The following is a 26,979-nucleotide window of genomic DNA, read 5'->3' on the forward strand; positions in this document are numbered from 1 at the left end:
TCTCTCTCTCTCTCTCTCTCTCTCTCTCTCTCGTTAGCGTGTGTTATATTGAAGACAACAGACGGGAAGAAACGAGAAAAGAATGAAGATGAATAGATAAAAGATACCATTTGTGAGTGCTGCCGAGACAAAACCACCACCACCATCACCACCACCACCACCACCACCACCTACACAATAGCGATGCTCCACCTAGAAGCTCCCTCGTCTTCACGCCAGCGACACAACCTGCTGCCCACCCTGCCACCCCTCCCCATACCGCCACGGGGCGTCGCAACCCTGCATATCATGTTTTGTGTGGCTTGAAAACGACACCAAATTGTTCGAATGCTCTCTGACGAATTCGCCCGTTTCTGATCACCGGCATATACGTCCCTTTTGCTGCCGTCCACGTGCCTGGTCTCACGGACGCAGCAAGGAGCCGGATGAGTGTGGCGGGGGCGGCAATAAAGGTAGTGGTGGTGATGCAGCGGTGGTGGCAGTAACCGCGGCGGCGGAGGGAGCGCTGGGAGTGGGATGATTGGGATCGTGGGACAGATGGATTGGTTCGCGCGCCAGCTGGGTATGTTTACCAAGTGTGCACCGCTACTTCTGCGATTCCCCCTCATGCTCCCGCCTTCCTCGCCCCTCCCGTCGTGTATATTTAAAAACCCAAGCAGACAGGCTCAGGAAAGCACCCCGCCAGCCTTCAGCCTCCTTCCTTCCCACGTCAGAGAAAATGTACAGCCGAGAGTCCTGTAAAAATAACACCGTCTTGGCCCCGTCCCTGGCAGCTCCCTCCCTTCGCTCCTCCGACACCCGGGCGCTAATCCTTCACCAGCCTTGATTGCGAGGACAAATATTAGCCTTTGTATTAATTTGACACCTTCATTCACACCTCCCTATGCAAACAGGATTAATAAGGCAGTCATTAGGGCTTAAGGCAACGAGGTGCTACAGGAGGAGGGAGAAGTGAGAGGAACGGGAAGATGGAGTGGGAGAGCGTGGAAAGAAAAAAATGAAGGGAAGAGGGAGGTCGGGTATAGTGAGGGAGGTCGACACTCTTCACGCCCATGATCACGGGCGGGAGGGAGCATGTGTCCCCCCTCTCCTCTGCCACCCCCACTCCTCTCCTCACTCCTGCTCACCTCTTCTCCCCTTCCTTCCCCGCCGCCTCACCACCACCACCACTCCTTCATTGTTCCTCATTTTCGCTCTCTCTCTCTCTCTCTCTCTCTCTCTCTCTCTCTCTCTCTCTCTCTCTCTCTCTCTCTCTCTCTCTCTTACATCCTCCACAAGCCTCTTTCAAACCTTTCCTTCTCATCTCTCTCTCTCTCTCTCTCTCTCTCTCTCTCTCTCTCTCTCTCTCTCTCTCTCTCTCTCTCTCTCTCTCTCTCTCTCTCTCTCTCTCTCTCTCTCTCTCTCTCTCTCTCTCTCCCCTCCTCCACACTCACCTAAGTAATATACCCTCTCATCTCATTTCCCTCTCCCTCTCCCTCTTACTCTCCCTCCCCTCTCACCTTCCCCTCCTCTCCTCCGTACCACCTCCCCCTCCTTTTTTCCCCCTCTCTCCCTGCTCTCCTCTCCCTTTTAGTCAATACTCGTGTGGGTTTGCATGACTGTAGGAGAGAGAGAGAGGGGGCTAGTGGGTGGGTGGGACAGATGACTAACACTGTGATCGATTTGTGGTGGTGGTGGTGGTGGTTGTAAAGGAGAGAGAGAGAGAGAGAGAGAGAGAGAGAGAGAGAGAGAGATTTGCAAGAATCACACGATCACTGACTCATTCATTTATTCAGAGAGAGAGAGAGAGAGAGAGAGACGAGACGAGACGAGACGAGACGAGAGAGATGAGATGAGAGGAGGAAGGAGGTTAATGAACAAGAGGGATAAAAGGAGAGAGAGAGAGAGAGAGAGAGAGAGAGAGAGAGAGAGAGAGAGAGAGAGAGAGAGAGAGGCTGACAGGACATGCTGCTCTCCCCTAACCCTTTCCTCTCCCTTACCTTCCCGTTGGCCTTCTGCTCACCTGGTCACGGTTAATGAGGCTTTTCCCGGCCTGATCCTGATCCTCCTCCTCCTCCTCCTCCTCCTCCTCCTCCTCCTCTTCTTCTTCTTCTTTTTATTCCGATTCTTTTCTTTGTTATTCTCTATCTCTTTATTTTTGTTATATTTCTTGGCCATCACCTCTTTCTTCTTCTTCTTCTTCTTCTTTTCTTCTTCTTCTTCTTCTTCTTCTTCTTCTTCTTCTTCTTCTTCTTCTTCTTCGTCCTTCTGCTTCACATTCACCTCCACTTTCACCTCTTTTTCCTCTTCTCCTTTTCTTCTTACACATCGTTTTCGTCATCACCTCCTCCTCCTCCTCCTCCTCCTCCTCCTCCTCCTCCTCCTCCTCCTCCTCCTCCTCCTCTTTGTTCCCCTTCTTACTTTTTCTTCCTACTCTTTTCTTCATGCAACTATTTTTCCCCCTCAATGCAAAATTTCCCACTTGTGTTTTCCCTTCTTGAGAGCATCTGATGGGGAGAAACCTTCACCTTTACTACCCAGCATCCTTCACTTAACCAGATTGGAGAGTTAAAGTTTATCACGTGACAGCCTCCTCGTTACCGCAGACAGGAATGCTGTAATTAGTCTTTCCTTTGTGTTCCTCCTTCATTCCCTTCGTCCTTGTCTTTTCTCACCTTCGCTACACCTTCTTCTTCTTCTTCTTCTTCTTCTTCTTCTTCTGGTGTGTGTGCGTGTGTTTATATATATATGTTTGTGTTTATAAGTGTGTTTTGTTTCATCTCCACACCTCTTTGCTTTGCTTTGTTGATGTTTATAGTGCAAGAGGCAAGGCAAGGCAAGGCAAGGTAAGGTGAGGCAAGATGCAGCAGTGAAGTGGGATTGTGAGATGCAGACACTTTGTTACTCTTGTTACTCAGATCAAGAGGTTTGTTGATATTGCATTGCTTGCCGCTGAGGGGAATGCTCTCTCTCTCTCTCTCTCTCTCTCTCTCTCTCTCTCTCTCTCTCTCTCTCTCTCTCTCTCTCTCTCTCTCTCTCTCGTAGTGGTGGTGGTTGGTATTGCTGGAGAGAAAGACATACTCATATATCTCTCTCTCTCTCTCTCTCTCTCTCTCTCTCTCTCTCTCTCTCTCTCTCTCTCGAGTGGTGGTTGGTATTAGTGAAAAGAATGACAAACATATTTCTTCCCTCTCTCTCTCTCTCTCTCTCTCTCTCTCTCTCTCTCTCTCTCTCTCTCTCTCTCTCTCTCTCTCTCGACGCGGTTGATATTGGTGGAAAGAATAGCAAACAGACAAACAGACATTTACCTTTCCCCCTCTCTCTCTCTCTCTCTCTCTCTCTCTCTCTCTCTCTCAACAAATGGCGTCTCTTCTCGTATCTGCTTCCCCTCCTGTCGGCCGCCGCTGCCTCCCCCGCTCGTCTGCCAGCCTCGTGTCTCCCCGCCTCCCTGTCTGCCTGTCTCGTCTTTCCGCCCCGCGAGGTGCCCTGAGCCGCGGCCCCTCTCACCGAAGCCTTTCTGCAACCCATTCGTTATGAGAAGTAAAGCTTAATTGTGAAAAGGGTCCATGTATTACTGGCTTAAGTGTAATGTAATGCAATGTAATGTGGTATTGATGTGTGCTTAAGTTAGAGTGTGTATATACAGTGTTCATCTTTAGACTCCATGAAGTGATGTGTTGGTCATAGTGAGTATATAGCAGTAATAGTAGTAGTAGTAGTAGTAGTGGTAGTAGTAGTAGTAGTAGTAGTAGTAGTAGTAGTAGTAGTAGTAGTAGTAGAAGTTGTAGTAGTAGTGGTGGAGATAGTTGTAGTAGTAGTAGTAGTGGTGGTGGTAGTAGTTGTTATAGTAATAGTTGTAGTAGTAGTAGTAGTAATATTAGTGTATGAGCAATGTCACATGGTTTTCAACGTGATTATGAACAAGTTTTATCGTCTTGATCTTAATGAAATATTTTGTTGAATCCTGCAATGGTTTTTAACATTAATGGTAAAAAAAAAAAACATTAGTCCTTAATTATAACATCACTCAGAAATTTCGTAATGGTGCTCATAATGTAATGGAACTGATGATTAGTAAACACGATTAGGAGAGAGAGAGAGAAAAAAAAGAGTTAACTTCATAAATTCACTAAATCTCAGTAATGTTATATAGAATGTACTGAGACTCGTGCTGTAATAGTGAGTAGCAGATGATTAATTATATATAGATGACTCTCAACTTCATAAGAAAACCACATATTCTCCAAACCTTCATTAAATCCCTCTAGAATCCTACAACGGTGTCCGGAATGTAATGGGACTAATGAACCTAACTGATGGCATATTAGTAGGAGAGGCGAGCCGTCCACCCCTGCAGCCGCCACCACACCACCACACCACCACACTTCACATTAACGTCACCTGATTATAGTGTAGATGGCAACAGGCAGCGTGACGGGACATTAGCATAACGTTAGGCAAATACAGACGTCACACACACACACACACACACACACACACACACACACACACACACACACACACACATTGGTTAGCTGACGTTACTTCTTTGTTCTTTTGTGTTTCTTTGTGTTGCTTTGATGATAGCTGAATAAATAACGAGAGTAACATAACTGTATTTTGATTGAGAATTGGCTTTGTTATTCATTTATTAATACATACAGTAACCTGGTGTGTTTCTTGGATTTACTTTGATGATGGAACAATAGTAATGCTTCTGGACATACTTGTACGTGCAATATAGCTTGGAATGACGTGTGGTATGTTAAGGGGGATTATAACTTGAGAATACACACATTATGATATTACATTGCATTACTTGATATTTATTTTTAACCTAACAATATAAACATGATTTTTCTTTTGTCACGGCGGTACATTTGCTTCTTATAGCGTGTCTCAGTAGTCATGAAGAGAGAGAGAGAGAGAGAGAGATGTTCAATTATTTAGAAGCCAAAGTATTGCTAATTTTCTCCCTCCTCCTCCTCGTTTTCGCCAGTCTAGTGGATAAAATAGAATGATATACTTTCCTCCTAATGGGACCCAGCTGAACGGAATCCATGATGGCAGCCAGTAATGATTGTAATGTTGAGAAGCTAAACATTGTGATTCACCGCCACGCCTGAGAGAGAGAGAGAGAGAGAGAGAGAGAGAACAATCAATCCTCGTTCTAGCCAGGAGAAAATAACGTTGTCCTGTGTGTGTGTGTGTGTGTGTGTGTGTGTGTGTGTGTGTGTGTGTGTGTGTGTGTGTGTGTTTGCGCCTCGGGGAATTTGGTGATGGAGACGAAGCAGGAGTGAGAGAGAGATAGAGGGAAGGGAGGAGGAGGAGGAGGAGGAGGATGGCGTGTTGATGGAAGGAGAGGGAGGGAGCGAGGCTGACTGAAAAGCTGGGTGTTACAAAGGGAAGCACACACACACACACACACACACACACACACACACACACACACAGCAAACAAATGAAATATGAAAAAAAAAAAATGTATTCTAGATGATTAATGTTTACAAAGGGATTACAGAAACTACTGCTACTACATACTACTACTACTACTACTACTACTACTACTACTACTACTACTACTACTACTACTACTACTACTACTACTACTAACAAGAATACCGTGAAAAGAATTATGGTCATAGTTATCACATTCGAATATTAATTGTAAACAGGAGTGTACCAGAAGACTTAAGAGAGAGAGAGAGAGAGAGAGAGAGAGAGAGAGAGAGAGAGAGAGAGAAAAAAGAATATCAACAAGTAAAACTGTAGCGTTGTCATCCCGCTAGTCATTACTCTCATTGTGTTTAAAGTTTGTTATTATTACGACTTAAACAACAATTAAAGTAACAGCGCACCACCACCACCACCACCTCTACTACTACTACTACTACTACTACTACTACTACTACGACTACTACTATTACTACGACTACCACTACCACAAGGGATCATATTCTCCATCAGCACTAGGAAAGACATGAAACACAGGAGATTCAATAATGTGGCTTGTGGTTGCTCTCTCTCTCTCTCTCTCTCTCTCTCTCTCTCTCTCTCTCTCTTGACTGATGGTAATTCAAATGGTGTTAATTGCGTTAATGACAGCAACAACAGCAATAACGATGATAATGATGACAACAGTGATAATAATAGTAAGTTTGAGTGATGCAATGCCAACGTAACGGTGAGATCGTAATGGCGTCTATGATAATGATTGCTGAATGAGTGAATATATGTTGACGATAGGCTTAATGTAGCAGTAGGAGCAGTAGAAGTAGAAGAGTGAAAGTTATAGCGACACCAGACATGTGATAGTGGTAGTAGTAGTAGTAGTAGTAGTGGCAGTAGTAGTGCTAGTAGTATATAGTAGTAATAGTAGAAGAAGTAATAATAGCAGTGGCAGCAGTAGTAGTGATAGTGGTGACAGTGGTGATGGTATAACATTTCTCTTTCACTCTTCGCTTTAGGAGGCGCCTCTCCACTTGGGGCATAGCGATGAGCCAAGCCCTTCTCAGGTGGTGGCGTTATTGACAGCAGCGGCAGCAGCAGTAGTTTGTTGTCATCACGTAGACTATTGTAGGAAGCGCTCTATCCATCTAACACAGCCACAGCCACACCCTACTGCCGAGTTTAGGCTTCATTGCTTCCTGTAATTCCCCTTTTTACATCTTTTCTCTCCTTATTTACAGGTCTTCCTTCTCCGGTAGTTTTTTAGGGAAGGTGAAAGGAGGAAGGAGTCAAAAAATCAAACTTATGATGCTGTAGGAAATGGAGGGAGGAAGAGATAAGATAAGACGTGTATGGAGGAAAGAGGAAGAGGGGGAGAAAAAATGAAACTAATGATGCTATGAGAAGTGAAGGGAGGAAGAGAAGGGAGGAGAACGTGTGTAGGAGGAGGAGGAGGAGGAGGAGGAAGAAGAAAAGAGTAATGTAACAAATGATGCTATGAACGAAGAACAGGAGTAGAAAAGAAATGAAAGAACTTAATGATGTTAAATGAAGCGTAGGAAGGAGGAGGAGAGAACAAAATAAGACATGAAGAGAAAGAGAAGAAGGGAGAGCAGGAGAGAAATACATTATGAATTAATTTAATGGCGTTGTGGAAAGTAAGGGGGAGGAAAAGAGAAGAGGGAGAAGGAAATGTAAGATGGAAGGAGGGAGGAAAAGTAAAAGACAAATGAAAGACACTAATGACACCATGGGAAGTGAAAAAGAAAAGAAAGAAAAGCATTTGTTAAGGAAGAAATGGTGAAAGCAGAGAGAGAGAGAGAGAGAGTAGGGAAAGTTAAAGGGAGGAGTAGATGAAGAGAATGTGAGAGAAAGGTGACAGAAGCAGCGGTCAGGAAAGGGAAGGCTAGGGGAGGGAGAGACTGTGAGAGGGGAATAAGAAATGAAAGAGAGGGAGAGAGAGAGAGAGAGAGAGAGAGAGAGAGAGAGAGAGAGAGAGAGAGAGAGAGACCTGGGGTAAAAGGGAGTGTGTGAGAGGAATGAGAACGCGAGGGGAGAGGGACGTGAGAGAAAGAGAGAAAAAAGAGAAAGGTGAGGAAGAAACATGACTGGAAAGAGAGAGAGAGAGAGAGAGAGAGAGAGAGAGCAAAATGACACACACACACACACACACACACACACACACACACACACACACACACACACACACACACACACACACGGACGGACGAACGAACGAACAAAACAGCTATGAATGTAGAGATACGTAAATTTAGAAACAAACGCCTGAACGTGTATGGATGTTTAATAGGATAGTTACAGATCAAGGGAATATTATTGGATCGAGTATTGTTTGACATAATATTTAAGGTTGTTGAAGGATTGACAATTCCTTAATTCCTGTGAAAGTATTCCAGATCCCGGCGCCTGTTGTGGTGATGTTCTGTAGGGCGTGAGTGGTCTCGCAGCGAGGTGTTCCTGTACACAATGGTCTTCTCGATGCAGTATCGTGTTTGTATAGTGAAATGAAAACCATTGCGTACAAAATATACACATGAAGTAATTTATAAATGAAAATGCGTGTCTGCAAAAATAAAACGTCTAGCAATTTTAGGATTTTGTGTTCATGAAACAGAGGATTTGTGTGGTCACGCCCAGCTTTGTAAAAACAATATGTACTATTTTTTCCTGTTACAAACAATTCATTTTTATAGGTTTCTGATACTCTGTCCATATTGGTGAACAGTATCGATGGCGTCTTGTGGTACATTTATCTATTTTAAGCAAGATATATTTATGCATTTTACTTTTTCCTTTTATAAAACTAACAATACGTATATATGATATTCTCGGTTCAGTATATTTTGCGTGATGTTCATGTTGTCTTCACGAATACAGAGGGTGGTGTCAGCATGGAGTCAAAGATTTAGCCTATATCACTGCAGCGAACTGTGCCATAGATGTATATTAAAGAAAGTAATGGACACAAGATGAGAGAGAGAGAGAGAGAGAGAGATCAAAACACACTCAGACAGACAAAAGAAAACCATGTCAACCCATCTGTGCCAGTCTCCAGCAATCTCCCCTTCTTGGCTTTCCTTTTGCTCCTTCACTCTCTTTCATTTTCCCTCCCTCCAGTCTGTGCTTGTGTTGCTCCCCGTGTCTGTCACCTACTGTCGCTGTTACGGGTTGGGGCTCTCACGTCTTGCTCCACTACTGTGTTTATGAAGCTTTCGTGTCGTGTGCGGGCTGTCTCCTCACTGTGTTTTCCTACCAGTGTCTCTTGATCTTAGTGTGTTGTTGGGTGGGAAAGGGTCTCTCTCTCTCTCTCTCTCTCTCTCTCTCTCTCTCTCTCTCTCTCTCTCTCTCTCTCTCTCTCTCTCTCTCTCTCTCTCTCTCTCTCTCTCTCTCTCTCTCTCTCTCTCTCTCTCTCTCTCTCTCTCTCTCTGTGTGTGTGTGTGTGTGTGTGTAGGAACAGCTGTCTGATGATCTACTGCTTGAGATGAATTGCACCTTGTTGAAAGGGTAGTGGTGGTGAAGTGTGTGTGTGTGTGTGTGTGTGTGTGTGAATGACGGACTGTGCAGGAGAGATGTTTTGGCCTTTGAAACATATGGCTTAGGAATGTTTGTGTGTGTGTGTGTGTGTGTGTGTGTGTGTGTGTCACGTGTTTAGACTCACGAGTAATTGCCTTTTTTTATTTCATGGCGTCACTGTAAAAACATTTCCCTGAGCATCCTTTTCTTAATACAACACTATTATACATACTACCTACTCTCTTTTTCTTCCCCACTGTGCTAACTCTCCCACGTCCTTTCTTTAGTACTGTCCATCCCCTTGCCCTTTCCCTGTCCTTCCCTGTGTTGTGTCTGGGTTAGTTGGAGTTGCTAGGGCGTTACCTTGAAAGCTATCGATTCCCATCAACTATGTAGCAAATACTGCACAGACATTCCTGCAGTAGTATGTTAACCGGCTTGCTGTAATGCTCGTATTCTCTTTGTCTGTGTGCCTGAGACATAAGAGTGTTTGTATGCACTAGTGTGTGTTTTGTATGTATGAAGGACAATAAACAACATGCCCTTAGGTTAATTCTCTCGAGGTTGTTTGATTACTTCGCTTCTTAATGATAGATGAGAGAGATTGGGGGGCTTACTACTATTTGATTATTTTACTTGTTACTGATAAATACACGAGATAGGGGTTAGTATTCCTGATTAATTTACCTCCTACTGGTAAATAGAAAAGATAGAGCTTACTACTACTACTACTACTACTACTACTACTACTACTACTACTACTACTACTACTACTACTACTACTACTACTACTACTACTACTACTACTACTACTACTACTACTACTACTACTGCTACTGCTACTACTGCTGCTACTGCTACTGCTACTGCACTGCTACTGCTGCTGCTACTGCTACTGCTACTGCTACTACTGCTGCTACTACTACTACTGCTACTGCTACTGCTACTGCTACTACTACTACTACTACTACTACTACTACTACTACTACTACTACTACTACTACTACTACTACTACTACTACTACTAAAAGATATAAGACAACACAATGACTCATGGAAATTCTGGAAAAAAAAGACGACAATAATACTCTTACTCCCTCGAAAGTGGCTTCACGGTATTCGCCATCGCTACAAATGCGGTACACAGAGACAAAGGGCTTTATAATGTACATAACTCCATGACGCATAAAAAAAAAAGAAAAAAGGGAAATTCGCTGCAATAGGAGGTGTATAACGTTGCATGGCTTCGATGATTCACCAAGTCACGTGTATACTTGTATAAACCATGGGATCCTTCTTCCTCCTTCTATTCGTGCACGCCCCTTCGCTAGTGTAATTTACTCGTATATTTCCCTGCCTCACCTCCAGCTCGCCGTCCTCACCTGGGAAAAATGAGATGGAGTTACTCGTATTTAAGTCCGTATTCAGACACGCTTTGCTATTTTCACCACAACTATTTTCCAAGCCCTCAGAGACAATTAGCGCGGGGTTTTCAAGTGTGTTTCTTCAGTTAATAATGTAGAAATCTTGTCACTCTTCCACTAGAACCTTAAAAACACCTTGAAAAACTCTTGTCAATTTAAATAAAGCCTTTTGAAATAGTGGAGATGGAGCACAAAAGTGTTTGAGAATTTGACCCTTAGTTGTGTGGGGGTTGATGAGTCACTGTGCACGCCCCTCGATGGTATCTCCCTGTCTTGCCCCCATCCTCCCTCCCCTGCCAAACCCCAAAGATCTTCGTGCTCACGTAGAAAATGAGATGGAGTTATATGTGTTTGTCACGCGTTGATGATTCACTTTGTCACGTTTTGTATATGGCATTCGATTTGTTGCTTTCTTTATTAAACGATCTTTCTCCCTTCCTATCTGTCCTCCTCAAGTGAGCCGGATTAGTTTATAGTGTTGTTTATTTGTATGGCGTTGATGGTTCGCTCAATTCACGTTGTTTTTGTTGCATTCTGCCTCTTACATGCCTCACCAAACAGTCTTTCTCGTCTCTTAAAGCATTCAGTTTCTTAGTTCCTTACCAAACTATTCGTAACTTTCTTGCCTCCCCATTCGTTTCTTCCTGTAAGCAAGAAGTGAAAGAATTATTTTATTGTATACAGTTGGTTCACTGAGTCACGTTTTTCTCTCAAGGATTCGAGCTCCTCTTACATCCGTACCAAACGACCTTTCTCGTATCCAAACCCTCGTCCTCTTGTGAGTTAAAGAATCTGAAGGAGATACCCATAGTTTTATAGCGCTGGCGATTCACTCGGGCATTACGTGTTTCTGTAGAGTAATTTGATCTCTTCTTGTATACTTTCTATGCCACTTCACAGATCCTGTAACCCTGGTCCATATAATGCGGATAATTTGTATATTTGCGTAAGGTTAATTCTTCACTCTGACAACATGTATTCCTTTAGTGGTTGATGAGTGGAACGGACTCAGTGGTCATGTTGTTGGTGCTGAGTCGATAGGGAGCTTTAAAAGAAGATAAATTTATGGATGGGGATGATAGATGGAATTAGGTAGCATTACTCATACAGGGACTGCCACGTATAGGCCTGGCGACCTCTTGCAGCTTCCCTCTATTCTTGTGTTCTTGTGTTGTGTTTTAACGTTAGTTCATGTGTTCTAATACCGTTCTTGTTTACTTCCCTCACTATGCTACATGGTTGCAGCTAAACTCGTCTCTTGTAACTAGCATCCCCTTCAGTTGCATAGAAAATTCATTACTCTAATTGTTATTTTAATCATTTGACTGCTATATTTGTTTTCAGCTTAGTATTATAGTTTGGTGTAAGTTTTGATTTTTAAAGTATACGCTCACAACATAAGATGTCATTGAATATCTAGTAAATGTGTTTTGTGCTTATATCTTACTTTTTTGTGTTCATAATATTGTCTAAGGTAGCTGAGAACAAAACCATATGTCCCACTGGCAGGCAAAAAGTTCATGCAAATTATATCTCTTCTGATAACCTACTAAAAAAATATATGTAATAATGAAAAAAAATACCTCTTTCCTTCCATCCTCCTCCTTTCGATCCGCGTCCTCCAGGCAGCAAAATAAGCCGTGTAGACATTCCTGGAGCGTCGGTGGCATCCCAGACCCGCCTCACACCTGCAGCGGGAGGCGTCATTATCATACACAACCCATTCGTCCTCAGGTGCTGGTTTTCCTTTGTAGTTAAGTTCGTGGACGGGTGTCGGGGTGTCGGCCTGCCTGTCGAGTCCCTTCTTGCAAGTTGCCTTATGAGGAGGCGCCTTGTTCTTGGTGGTGGTGGTGGTGGTGCTTCAAGGCGGTGACTAGGTATAAGATTCGCCCCAACTAGTTTCTATAAATCGAGGAAGAACAGTTATTTTAAAACGAGAGGAGTCTTGCGCACTGCCTCTCTCTCTCTCTCTCTCTCTCTCTCTCTCTCTCTCTCTCTCTCTCTCTCTCTCTCTCTCTCTCTCTCTCTCTCTCTCTCTCTCTCTCCTCCTCCTCCTCCTCCTCCTCCTCCTCCTCCTCCTCCTCCTCCTCCTCCTCCTCCCCTCTTCCTCTTCCAAGCGACAGGACTTGGGTGTGGGTGTGGCTGGCTAGTTGCGTTCCATGTTAAGCTTATTATGTGTTTTGTTTTTTCTCGGGATTCCTGGTGTATGAAGGCATGGAGAGGAGGCACGCCGTGGTGTTCCATGTGTGTAAAGTTTTGGTGTGTTTTGTTTATAAGATCGTTGCTGTTTGGGGGGACGAAGGGAGACTGGCTGGATGAGTAAAAGGGGAAAAGTTTTAGATAAGTGTTTCATTCGTCATATTCCTGTTGTTTGGAGGTTTGGTGTGTTTCAGTGTGTTTTACTCATAAGTATTCTGTTGTTTGTTTGGAGAAGGGATGAAGGGAGGCACGCGGGATGAGGAAAGGAAATAGTTAGGTTGTATAAGAAATATTTCTGTTACATACTTTATTTATCATATTCCCGTTGCTTTGAAGTTTAAATGGAGATGCGTCGTGCCGAAGACAGATTTCAGTTCGTGGCTAACAGATGGACACTTGCAATCTCGCCAGGTGGTGTGTTCCATCCTGCGACGGGCACTACGAGGCTCCCGGTGGCCGGCCGACCTTGCCTGCCCGCCCGCCGCTTGTTTCCTTGTACTGGCCGCACCCATACCGTGGACCCTCCGCCGAGTTCGCCCACCTCGACCAGCAGGCTTTGGAGGGCACGAGTAACTAAATCATGGCTCTTGCCGAGGTAGAATAGGCTGGCAGAAGACTGGGAGGCCTTCACGGGGAGCCTCTATTGGGCGTCACGCTGCCGCTACGTCAAGGCGGCTAACCCGCACGGTCGCCGGGGCTGAAAGGGTTTGTTGACAGCCGGTTCAGTTTCAGTGATGCGTGGTGTACGGGTAGTATGTCCCCACCATCCACCACCCCTCCGTCACCCCTCCTTCACCCCTCTGGTCTAGTATGAACGCTATCCCCGGGGTATGGTAGGGCGGGGCGTGAGCCGGCCTGGTGTCGGTACGGTACTGCACTCCACCCTCATCTCACGGATGTTATTAGCAAGTTGTAAGTCATTTTCTTTTTATAAAGTAATGAACGGTGTGTCATGATTATATACCGCAGGTGACATGTACACCAATTAAACTTCACTATTCGATATTTTTTACGGATGGGCAGTGTCGTTATACTTTTTTTTTATCATTATTTTTTTTCATATATATATATATATATATATATATATATATATATATATATATATATATATATATATATATATACTCTTACTTTTCTTTGATTTTCGCTTAAAGACCAAGGAGCAGAATTCTCCCAACACCCGTGAAAACCCTCCTGACGCGGGCCGCCCACCCCTCCGCCGCCCCTCGAAGTGGAACACGGGCAGACGCTGGAGAAACGGTAAATCAGAAGCGATGAATAGTCCAATCTGAACTGAACAAAGGGCACCACCGGCCCCGCCCGACGTTCGCCGAGGTCAGCGCGCCCCCACGCCCCGCACCAAAACAAGCTCCAGGAGAAAGAGGGGAGGGGAGGAGGGGAGGAGCGGCTGAAGGAGGATACTTGTATGATGTTCCGCTGTCTCACGGGCTCTTCCACGCTCACGTATAGGTCACAGTCAGATTTTGGCCCTGTCTTTACTTCTTCTTCTTCTTCTTCTTCTTCTTCTTCTTCTTCTTCTTCTTATTCTTATTCTTATTCTACTCCTCCTCCTCCTCCTCCTCCTCCTCCTCCTCCTCCTCCTCCTCCTCCTCCTCCTCCTCCTGCCAGATCCCGTACTTCGAAAGCCTTTGTTCTCTCGTCAGGACTTGTTTGAGAGGCCACAGGGATGATTAGTCGGATTCTCATATGAACGCTTTCCCCAGTGATGATGCGGGGTAGCTTTTGCCAACCTACCACAGTAACCCTAGGAAAAAAAAAAAAACATCCTTGCAATCACTCCCCTTCACTCTACCTTGCTGAAAAGTCATCAAGATATCCGGGAACCTTTGAATATATGGTCCACAAAATGTACTTCCTTACCGTGTTTTTGTTCCTTTTCCTCCTCCTCTCCCTCTCCCGCCCCATCCTCCTCATCTTCCTCCTCCCTACAGTCGCACATTAGCTCTCTCGCCTACGCCTTTCAGTGTCGTGGGAGTGCCCGTAGGTAGGGTGGGAGGGACCGGACGCTGTGTATAGGGCTCGTCCCGCCTGTATATATGGACAAATGTGTTTAACCTCTACCAGCCCCTCGTATACTCTCTCTCTCTCTCTCTCTCTCTCTCTCTCTCTCTCTCTCTCTCTCTCTCTCTCTCTCTCTCTCTCTCTCTCTCTCTCTCTCTCTCTCTCTTTTCCACTTGTTCGCGATCTTCTTCCTCTGCTCTTTTTCTTTTCCACACACACACACACACACACACACACACACACACACACACACACACACACACACACACACACACACACACACACGACTCGACTCACAATCGAGAGGGTCGGGTTCGAGTCCCGGGAAGCAGTCTGGCAAATGGGCAAGCCTCTTAATGTGTGGCCCTTGTTCACCTAGCAGTAAATAGGTACGGGGTGTAACTCGAGGGGTTGTGGCCTCGCTTTCCCGGTGTGTGGAGTGTGTGGTGTGGTCTCAGTCCTACCCGAAGATCGGTCTATGAGCTCTGAGGTCGCTCCGTAATGGGGAAGACTGGCCGGGTGACCAGCAGGCGACCGAGATGAATTACACACACACACACACACACACACACACACACACACACACACACACACACACACACACACACACACACACACACTCTCTCTCTCTCTCTCTCTCTCTCTCTCTCTCTCTCTCTCTCTCTCTCTCTCTCTCTCTCTCTCTCCACCCTGTCATCCTCATTTGCGACTTTTTACCTGGGATCCACGTGTCCGTACTGACCACACGCCTGGCAACCCGACGATCAGTCCACGCGGCTTCCCCTTACCTTACCTTACCTTACCCGCCCAGGCACAGAGAGCGTCGCCCGAGTCAGGGTCTCGTGTCGTAGTGACGGCCAGGTGAGGTGAGCTGAACTGAGACCAAACGATGGGAAAGACAATTAATGGGTTGGTGACTCGGAAACTTTTGTGTAATAGTGATAAAGGCTGTTAGTGTGTGTGTGTGTGTGTGTGTCGTTGAGTGAGGTTATCGCTGTTATTGTGAGTGTTATTAATATTGCTACTGTTACTGCCGTAGTGGTGTTGCAGTTGTTGTTGTTGCTGCTGCTGCTACAGTTTTTTTTTTTTTTTTTTTTTTTTGCTCTATTATTTGTTTTCATTGTGCTTATGTTACTGCCACCACCACCACCACTACCATCGCCACCATGCAACTACTATTACTATTACGCACTACTATATACGCACACACATACACACATGTTACTCCAAGGTTGTGAGTCTGGTCCACTTACTGACTTGTTTTCGAGTGCCGCCGCTGCCTCTTCCTTCTCTTTCACTCCCCCATCCACCTCCCCTCTTCCTCCCTATCTCTCTCCCTCCTCCATCTCACGGCCGCGGTGTGACGCAAATTCCCTGCTGTTGTCGTTCGTCTGCTGCCCTTCCGTGTGTTCTTGATATTACTTCTCCCTGTGGTGGCTTTGATGCAAGGCTAGTGTGTGTGTGTGTGTGTGTGTGTGTGTGTGTGTGTGTGTGTGTGTGTGTGGTTATTGTTGTGCCTTGCGTTACTAACATTTTTTCCTGTGAATTATGCATGTACGTACGTACGTACGTAAAGATGTGTGTGTGTGTGTGTGTGTGTGTGTGTGTGTGTGTGATCTCGCGTGACAGTAAACATCATAATAGCTGTAGTCGTAGTAGTAGTTGCAGTAGTAGCAGTAATAGTATAGTAGTAGTAGTAGTAGTAGTAGTAGTAGTAGTAGTCATAAAAATCGTGGTCGTAGTTGCATGACGAAGTAAAACACAGTATAACTTCACTATCAGATGACCAAATGTAGCAATAGTAACACTAGCAGAAGAATGGAAAGGGGAGGGAAGGTAGAGAGGTGGAGTTATTTAGAGAAGAGATTCGCTTCCCCCTGTAACTTAATAGCCATGGCGTCACTGCATTAGTATTCTACATCACCTGACACGCACCTTAGCTTGTATAATTTGTGGTCCTCTGTTTGTGCTGTCATGGTGGTGAGTGTGTCCGTGGGTGTGGGGACAGTATGGATTGGGGATTATTAGCATAGGTGAGTATTGCGGAAGGGGTGACAAATATGGCCAGAATAGGGTGGAAGGAGTGAAAAATAGGGTGGAAATAATTGGGAGTTTGATGGAAGGCGTGAGTAAACAGTGTGGAAGGCGTGATGTGGAGATGGGAGGGTGTGAGGAGTAGGGCAGAAGGGTGGAAGGTGCGTGGGGCGAGGGAACGTGAGGAATGGAGTGGAACTGTCACGGAATGAAATGTCTCGCTTCCCAAGACATGTCCGGGAAGGGTGAAAGGCAAGAGGCAAGAGCGATCGTATCAGTGGCCACATCACACGAGTGGGTGGCGTGCCTGTCTGCAAGCGGCGGGGTCTGTGCTTGAAGAATTAAAACTGAAGGGTTGCTGGTGCTGCTGCCTCCTCCTTTGCCGTAGAAATATGCTCTTGTTGTGTGACTTCTGAAGAAAATAAAAAGAGACAATCGTATGCAGATGCGCTCTCTCTCTCTCTCTCTCTCTCTCTCTCTCTCTCTCTCTCTCTCTCTCTCTCTCTCTCTCTCTCTCACATAGTTCACAAAATGTTCAAAGTTAAATCTTTAAACTTTTGTTGAAATACTGTGAAGTTGAATGCATTAATTCATCACCAGATAAATTTGATATAAAAGAAAATTTTTAAAGTTCACTCATTGCTTGCAGGTAATGAGGAAGAAATTGCAATGTGTGATATGAGAGTTTTATGCATGTTACTAATATTTTATTTCGAAAAAAAAAATACGGCAGGCAAAGAAAGCAAAAATGAACTTGAATAAAAAAAAAAAAAAGTAAAGAAAAATAAATAGAATATAATATGTTGAGGCACCGTCGTCTATTAAGTTTATTTGGCAGGTGAACAGAGGACCAGCGAAACAAATTGTCTGAGAGCGTTGTCAGTCCGCGAACAATTGTCGTTCTGAAAACTGTTTGGCGGAATATTACCAGATTCAAGTGCCACCGCTGTACGACCTCTTTATTTTACTCTTTTCTTTTTTTTCTCTCTCTTTCAATATTTTATCTTTTTCCTTTACTTTCCTTTGGCCTTTTTTTTTCTCTCATTTTTCTTTGATTTATTTCGCCATTACTTGGTTCTCATTTATTCTGCATCACATTACTTTTCATTATTATTCCTATTATTGCCGCTACCATCTTCATATATTTCAATTAAAATCAATATTACAAGAGCGGATTCCACAACTCTCTCTCTCTCTCTCTCTCTCTCTCTCTCTCTCTCTCTCTCTCTCTCTCTCTCTCTCTCGTGGTATTTTATTGCAGAAAGAAAGAGAGGTCGTGGGTGGTACGTGGGTTTGTGAGTGGGTGGGTAGGTAGGTGGTAGGAGTGTTGATGGTGATGGTAGTAGTGGTGGTGGTGGTGATGGTAGACGTGTCACATAAGCACAGACAGATGGTGGTGATTGTGGTGTAGTATTATTGTCATGGAAGGGAATTTCTCTCTCTCTCTCTCTCTCTCTCTCTCTCTCTCTCTCTCTCTCTCTCTCTCTCTCTCTCTCTCTCTCTCTCTCTCTCTCTCTCTCACACACACACACACACACACACACACACACACACACTACTGAGTCCGCAATTTTGCAATTTACTTATAATATATATAAATGCTTAGAAGAAAAATTATGCCGTAGGTGTTTTTATAGATATGTCGAAAGCATTTGACACGTTAAAACATGACATTTTATTTGACAAACTTAAACATATTGGCATAAGGGTGTACCATTAAAATTGTTACAAAATTATCTCACCAACAGGACACAGGCTGTGTATTGTAATTCTAAAAATTCTCTTACTAAATCCATATCAGTAGGTGTTCCACAGGGATCTATACTAGGACCAACCCTTTTTCTTATTTACATAAATGATATAATCAAATCCAGCTCAAAAGTTATATTCACTCTGTATGCAGACGACATAAACTTGCTTATGAAAGACAAGGACATACACACTCTACACTCAAACTTGACCTCAGAACTACATTTAATAAATCAATGGATAAAACATAACAAACTAACACTCAATATAAGTAAAACTAATTATATTTTTTCCAAAATCGGTCAGTAAAAAATCATATCCAACCAATACTTCTTGAAGGTCAAACTCTGCAATGTGTCACTCAAATAAAATTTTTAGGTGTATTTATTGATGATAACCTTAATTGGAATATTCATATTGATAATGTATGCATGAAACTGTCTAGGATGTGTGGGATATTGTACAAGATACGGAATCAACTCACAACTGAAGCCCTACTCAGTATTTACTATACACTCTGCTATCCTTATTTTATTTATTGTGTCTCAGTTTGGGCCTGCACTTGGCCGTCTTTCATAAATAGATTAAAGATAATTCAAAAAAAAATTTTGCGATGTATATTTTTTATGGGTAAATTCGACTCAACATCCACAGTTTTTGCTAATCATAAACTATTGAATTTCTTCGATATTCATAAGTGTTTTGTCCTTTTCTCCATCTTCAAATTCATGAAAAGATATCTTAATAATAATTTATTTAAATGTGTAGATTCACCGTATGCAACAAGAGGTGGGAACTTAAATTTGGAGTGGCCGCAATTCCGCACACAGTTGTTCAAGCACAGCATATTTTACTTTGGCCCACAGCTATGGAATTCCTTGCCTCCTAACATAAAAGATATTACTAGTATCAGTTACTTTCAATTTAAAAGAAAATCCAAAGAACATTTCCTTTTTTTTTTTTTTTTTTTATTTATTTATTTTTTACGGTAAGGCCTATAGCGCCTGTAGGCACACTTGAAGAGTGTATGGGAAGCGCTGTTCAGCTTCCGCCCATTAGTGGCGCAGGCAATTTTATTTATAGTGGTACCCATATTAGGGCCCATATCACCACCCAAGCTCATCTTGAGTGTAACCACCTAGAACCTGGGTATCATGGTGTTTATAACTAGCAGCTTGCAGTCCATCATTTATTTGTATTGTATGATAAGTTTACTTTAAAGAAGTATATAAATTATTCAGAATTCCTATCTTGGCTTGTTCTCTAATCAGTCTCTTATCTGTCTCATTTATCCGCTGCCTCCGTTCCTCTTCGTCCACAGATCAATACTCCTTGCTTTGGTGGAGGTGCTTGTGAGGGAGGAGGAGGAGGAGAAGGAAGATATACAGGAGAGGGAGAAGGAGGTGATTATGGGGAGAAGGGAGAACAAGAATCAATATTGCCGTGTTAGAGAGAGAGAGAGAGAGAGAGAGAGAGGGAGAGAGGAGGGGGAAGGGATACCGAGGGAACAGGTGCAAGTTGGGGGAGGAAGGAGGGGAGCGAGAGATGCGACGGGGAGGGGGCGGGAAAGGGGGGAGGAGAGGCTTACTCACTCATGCAGGACCAACGGAAACTCACCAGTTTTAACGTTTCTTCGCTTTATTTTTTTCTCTATTTCTTGTTTCCTTCTCTCTCTCTCTCTCTCTCTCTCTCTCTCTCTCTCTCTCTCTCTCTCTCTCTCTCTCTCTCCGAAATACGGTTACATCAACTACATTCTCATTTTCAAAGTTTTCTTGTTCATTCGTTTCAAATTTGCCTGCCAAACATTGAGTCGCGAGTCCTAAAACTTAATTTCCTCTTTTCCACAATTGTTCAATCGACCGTGTTGACTCGCCATCCCCGCTTATTGCTCTCACCTCCATTTTTTATCTTAGTCTCTCTCTCTCTCTGTCCGTGTATCTCGCCCTACGGATGGAGGAGAGACTGAGGAAGGGTCGATAAAGTTGTGAGGTTATGAGGTGGCGAGGGGCGCGGGGTGACCTTGTCTGTCTGCTCTCTGCCCCTCCTTTCCCCTCCCTCTCCCGCTTCCCCTCCCACAAGTCCCGTCCCGCAGCTCTTCCTCCCCCAACGGCCGTTTAGGGGGATCAGCAACAAAGACATTTCACCCTTCCCTTGATCCCTCATGATGCTGACAATGATTCTTTTTACTGGATTCAATTCCCAAAGTATATAATGATATTACCTTATGTTTCATCTCTAGTGGCGCTGCTGTTCACGCTATCCGATGCTACTAGTATATCTACCATTTCGACCCGTACTCTGACCGTTTTTTAAGTGTCACTTCTCATTGTCATAGTTATGGGGTGGCGTAACGGGGCGGGGTGGGGTGGCATTAAAGTCTTGCTTGTTAATGGGAGTCGTTTAGGGCACTTGGTTGAGAGGCCCTCGCCCGTCACGCTGCGCCGCCCCCACTTCCGAGATACACAGAGGGAATGTTATAGCGGGTGCTGCAATACAAGGCGCCCTGTTAGTGAGCCACGGCCTGCTATAGCCAGTATTCATCTCAGTGATATCTCAAGACTAGATAATACAGCTTTGGTATGATAATTTTTGATCGTGTTTGTCCACGATGTACGAATTATTGTTTATATGCAGTGGTGTGTATTTACCTAGTTGTAACATACAGGAAAAGAGTTATGCTCGTGCTGTCCATATAGTGAAATGCTAATCCAATATTCCTTAGCAAATTATATGTCTGAAAATTCTATCAATATGGCTTACCGGTTGATTGTTTTCTTCCTTCGTCACTCCCAAGTCCTTTTTCTAGCTCTACTCCATCTCCCAACCTATAGATTCCCAATGGTCGTCTTTCACTTTTTCCCATTTCCATGACATGGCTTTTGTCCACGTTGAATTCCATCTCCCATTTTTTACTCCATTTCCAGATCTTGTTTAAGTATTCCTGCAATGTGTGTGTGTGTGTGTGTGTGTGTGTGTGTGTGTGTGTGTGTCAAAAGTGAGTTGAAGGATCTTCAGAAGTGTAACGTTTGGTGTTTCTGGTGTTGTTGCAGGGAGTGCCGAGGGGTACAGCCCACCATTGTGTATGGCCGCAGCTGTGAGGAGCTACCGTCGCGGCCTCTGCGTACCCCGCGCCCCCAAGTGCTAGCCGCCTACACGGGACCTGCCGGAGGCCTCACTTCCGTCAACAGAGGTGGTCATCCTCCTCTCCAGCGGGATGAGGCCGACCTAGACTTCATCGATGCTGATGACGCGACTTCCGACGCCCAACCCAACGCCTATGTCACCTCTCAGAAGCCGCCGCCACGTAAGACGCCGTATTACGACCTGGCATCGTATTTTCGCAAGCGGGAGCCTGAGGCCAAGGGGCAGGGCGGGGAGGGCGGGGTGCGGAGCGGGAGTAGTGACGACTCCCTGGACCGCGAGGCGCCGTCTTGGAGGGGCGAGGCGCCCTCCCCTCTCTCTCCTAATCCTGGCCGAGCCCCGCCCTCCGCTTTCCTCCAGTTTGGTGACGGGCCCCTCAACTATGGCCTCAGGTTACCCAGGGGCGAGGATGGCTGCTGCCTGAACGGTGTCGGGGCTGGTAGTGGTGGTCATGGTAGTGATGCTGTTAGTGGGGAAGCTAGCGATATTGGTGGTGGTGGTGCTTACAGTAACACTGGTAGGTGCTGGCAGGGTGACGCTGGTGGGACCGACATGGTGGAGGCGGTGCTGGTGAGCTGTCGGGACGAAGGCGGCGGCCAGGTGGTGAATCAACTGGTGGAGCCGCAACTGGATCAGAACCTCAACCCGCTCATCACCCTTCACACGGCGGTGCTCGACAACCAAACCATCGACAACCACACCGATCACTCCCTCCATGACACCCACACCGACCATCAACTAGATGACAACCACACAGATCAACGACCCGACGACAACCAAACTGTTGCCATCTGTGAGAACGGCAACTACACGGGCGAAGAGAGGAACCCCGTTGATGGGAATGACGTGGGTGAAGATGACGCGATACTGGCAGGAGACACTGAGGGTAACCTCGACAGTCAGCGAGCGAGGTTCCTCACCCTTGACCTGGTGGAGGCTGGGCTGTTAGCAGGTCAGTCTTCTCTCTAAACAGCAACCACCACCGCAAGCTTCACAACAAAGGAAGAGCCGCCAGCCTGGTCGCACTAGCACGCATGTAACTCCTCCCTCCCTTGTCCCCTTATCTGTTTCCCTCCATTTGTCTCCCCTTCATTACTGGCTCTCAAAGCATGTTGGAGCGACTGTCTTATTCAGTGAAATACACAGAGAACCATCATACTAATGAAGCTTGCAACCGTAAAATATGAGCGCACACTTGCATATATGTAGTCAGGTACTGACTACATATACGTGTAATATACATGATTAAGAAAGCTATATTAACGCATTTTGATGATAATTACCTTTGTACATTTAGAGAATAGATAAACCAAGAATTTATATACAGCAGCAATAATAGTAATAATAATAATAATAATAATAATAATAATAATAATAATAATAATAGTAATAACAGCTTATAGGTTTACCACACCATTCACCACGAACATGGGAGGCAAAGATATGTAGGTCGCTCAATCGCCAAAAGGGGAAATCGTAATGTGAGAAGTTTCAAGTTTCCAATCAGAATTCTAGTTTTAAGGCATCTAACCAAAGATTAGACAATAAGTAGAATAATATTGTATAGAAAGATTAGGCAGATAGAAAGGAAAAGAGTAGATTTTTTTTTGAGAAAGTTCATAGAGTGAAAACAGTTCATAGGCGATCCATTGGAATGAGTAAGATAGTAAGTACAAATCAATAAAAAAAGGTTGATACATATATTGGTACATAATTTAACCAAATTATATATATATATATATATATATATATATATATATATATATATATATATATATATATATATATATATATGTACTATGTAAGTAATAGTATTGTTCTCTCTCTCTCTCTCTCTCTCTCTCTCTCTCTCTCTCTCTCTCTCTCTCTCTCTCTCTCTCTCTCTCTCTCTCTCTCTCTCTCTCTCTATATATATATATATATATATATATATATATATATATATATATATATATATATATATATATATATATATATATATATATATATATATATATATATATATATATATATATATATATATATATATATATATATATATATATATATATATATATATATATATATATATATATATATATATATATGAGAGAGAGAGAGAGAGAGATAACAGATGTTAAACTGAATCTTTTATATATTTATCTTTCTAGGCATCCATCAGCCTCTACCTCTTTTTCCTTTTATTTATTTGCCTATTGGTCTGTCAGTCTTTTACTCTCTCTCTCTCTCTCTCTCTCTCTCTCTCTCTCTCTCTCTCTCTCTCTCTCTCTCTCTCTCTCTCTCTCTCTCTCTCTCTCATTGGTCATTTTGCCATCCATGTTTGTAGCAATGAATATAAAGCAAGAGATGAATATGTTCTGTAGTCAGTGACTTTCAGTGTGGCAGTAACTGTCATCCACTCATACTCAGCCCAAGACTTTCAGTGGAGCTCAAACCACTGACTTTGAACCTTCTCATGAGGGTGAAGGAGTACTTCATAATTCAATTGCTTTTTGTACATGTAATTCAAAATACATATAATATCTACATGTAATTCAGAATTAAGAATCTTTAAAACATATTGCAATGTAAAATTAATTTCAACTATCATTCTTTTATAACTTGTGTAGAATGATAAGTATTGCTTCCATTGTTCCATTGTTAGGATTCTTGTTTTATAGTTCACTGTGAGTTTACCTCAGGATGGAAACTGTGCCATATCCCTTATTATTTATTTATTCATTTATTCTTTTTTCACTTTGATCTAAAATAGTATTCAGTTTTCAAGCATTTCATCTTTCTTTATAAAAGCTAAAATTTTTAACTACATATTGTATAATATTTAAGTGCTTTATTAATTTTTATAACCCTATAAGACTTTTTTTTTTAGTTTATAGTATTTTCTTGATGTTTGCAACTAAGATAATTTGTTTGTGCACTACTATTCAGGCATGCATTAGTGTTTTAGTGTGACCTGACCAGTGTGGGGCATTGTATCTCTTGACATGCCTCCACAGCACTCCCTGGTCATCTGTCCAGTCCTGTTTCATGGATCAAGTGTTGAAGTAAATTTGCATGAATTAATGCTATGAAAATGTATGCTTATCCAACTTATTTAAAGGTGCATTGATATAATTTCAATGGAATGTACAATTATTATTTGTATCTACATGTTTTATTTTATTGTTTAAGTTACAATTTGTCAAGTTTAAACATTTTGTTGTCATTGTTGTTGCAGTGATCCACATGATCCACATTTCTGTTATCATATTTTTGTATGATTTACCTGTTAGTTTTGTTGTAAGGTTTTAGTAATGCACCAAGTTTGTATAATTAATTGTAGTGATATAAACTCTGTAATTTAACTTTAAGTTGGAATAGTTGTAGAATAAGAACAGCACAAAGAATATTTTTTTAGCTGCAAACAAATAAGCTTGCTTTGAATTTATGCACAAAATAACTGCCATAATTATATACATTCCTAATCCCTTAGATTCCAGTTCAAATAAATCTAAGTACTCCATTTGCTAAAGCCTAAAATATGTATAATTGAAATATGATTTCAATGCTTGTTAGTGGCAAAGTAGTCTTCCTGTATTTGTGTTAGCTAACCTTCTTGTACCCTCAGTCCCAGATCCTGACCTGAAGAGGAGTGAGAAGGAGGAGATAGCTGGGCTGCTGAACTGGAATCGTCCTCACCACAGAGCATATGGCCTCTCAACCACCTTGTATGAGAAACACCCACTCACCAGTGAACGAGCAGGTGAGAGAGAGTAGTAGTAGTAGTAGTAGTAGTAGTTAGGGCTGTAAAATAAAGAGGAAAAAAACAGGAAACTGCATAAGGAAAACAGTAGATTGTATATACTATGTATAGAAAGGGACAGGGGAGGGAGAATGAATATTTAATCACTACTTTCACTACACTTGCTATATTGCCTTCTAACCTCTCAGGCAATCCCATTGCCGATGCATTTGGAGTGGTGGCTCGGGAAGATAGTGCTGTTCTGGCTCTAGCTGATGGTGTCAACTGGGGGGAGAAGGCCAGCATAGCAGCAAGATGTGCTATCCATGGTTGCCTTCACTACCTCAACACCGCTCTCTACTCCCCTGCAGCAGCTCCACCAGAAACCACCACGGTATACCTCCTGACATACCTGGTTTACCTATGTGTTTCCTAGCATTATAAAGGTTCTGCAAAAAGACACTCAAGCTCCATGCAAAGACTGGGCATGGAAGAGGACAGGAACATCATGACTTCTCAAGATTATATGACTGATATTTATATTTTTTTATATAATATATATATATATATATATATATATATATATATATATATATATATATATATATATATATATATATATATATACTGAATGTTGGTATGATCTTTAATTTCAATCATATAAGTTGTCATTTTACTCATACAGTACATGTACAATGTTAAATTTTTACATAATTCATATAATGTAATGTACCTAACTCATTAGATTAGTTTATAAGGTAACATCAATTAATTGGAAGCTATCTCTTGTTGTCCACAGGATGTTTTTGTGGCATTGCTGAGGTCCTTCCATTCAGCACACAGTCTTATCCTTCAGGAGGATGGTATGCTCACCACCCTTACAGCTGCAGTGATCATGCCTTTGGCGAATAGAGAGCAGTATGTGGTGTGTGTGTGCAATGTAGGGGACTCCTTGGCCTATGTATTCTCTCATAAGCATGGTGTTCGGGAAATCACACAGGGTAAGTGTATTACTGATACGCGAGTGCAGTGAAGGAAGATCTGTTACAAGGAATTCTGATTAATGTGTGAATAAAAGTTCAGAGTATCGCAGCTAAGATCAGAATGTAAATTCAGAATTCTAAATTTGCAGGCTCACATGATATCTACAGCATGAGGGATATGCGGGATGCCCTTGGAGCCTTGGGCCCTGTGGATGGCACAAACCCAGAACTTAACAACTTGACCTGTTCTCTAACTTACTGTGAGGCAGGAGATATTGTCTTCCTTACCAGTGATGGCATCTCTGACAACTTTGATCCTGTGGTGGGTAAGTTTGCCATTCCTCGGAAGGAAACTCCACCAGCCCCTAAAGATGCTCAGGGTAATGGGAAAGAGCAACAGAATGGGGTAGAAAATATGCGTGGTGGTGATGCAAGCAAAGAAGACCAAGGCAAACATCAGCCTCAGTCCTCAGCAAGTAGACAGACACAACAAACAGGAGGGAGGCAACAGCAGCATCATCATAAGCATGGTTCTGGAAGGCAGCATGGATCGGCTAGTCGACAACATCACTCTCAACACTCCTCAGGCAGACAGCAGCAACAGCAACAGCGAAGTGCTCGGGTGAGGAGAACCCCTTCAGCAAGCAAGGACCAACCAAACAGTGGTCAGCCTCGCACAGCAAAGCAGGTTGGTCAAGGCTACTTCTTATGACTCAATTTAATTTCAAAATCAACTATCTACATA

At 43.3% G+C, this 26,979-nt stretch overlaps 1 protein-coding gene across 1 annotated transcript in view; it reads left to right on the forward strand.

Moving 5' to 3' along the window:
- The window catches only part of LOC123499973, a 35,345-nt gene that overhangs the window by 4,329 nt on the left and 4,037 nt on the right, over positions 1 to 26,979 (forward strand). The window contains exons 2-6 of the mRNA XM_045248511.1: positions 21,440 to 22,482; positions 25,138 to 25,272; positions 25,461 to 25,645; positions 26,051 to 26,252; positions 26,384 to 26,922. Coding sequence (XP_045104446.1) covers positions 21,440 to 22,482; positions 25,138 to 25,272; positions 25,461 to 25,645; positions 26,051 to 26,252; positions 26,384 to 26,922 — 2,104 coding nt within the window. The remainder of the gene's footprint in view (positions 1 to 21,439; positions 22,483 to 25,137; positions 25,273 to 25,460; positions 25,646 to 26,050; positions 26,253 to 26,383; positions 26,923 to 26,979) is intronic.

Source organism: Portunus trituberculatus, chromosome 50 (genome assembly GCF_017591435.1).
Source record: "Portunus trituberculatus isolate SZX2019 chromosome 50, ASM1759143v1, whole genome shotgun sequence".
Lineage (NCBI taxonomy): Eukaryota > Metazoa > Arthropoda > Malacostraca > Decapoda > Portunidae > Portunus > Portunus trituberculatus.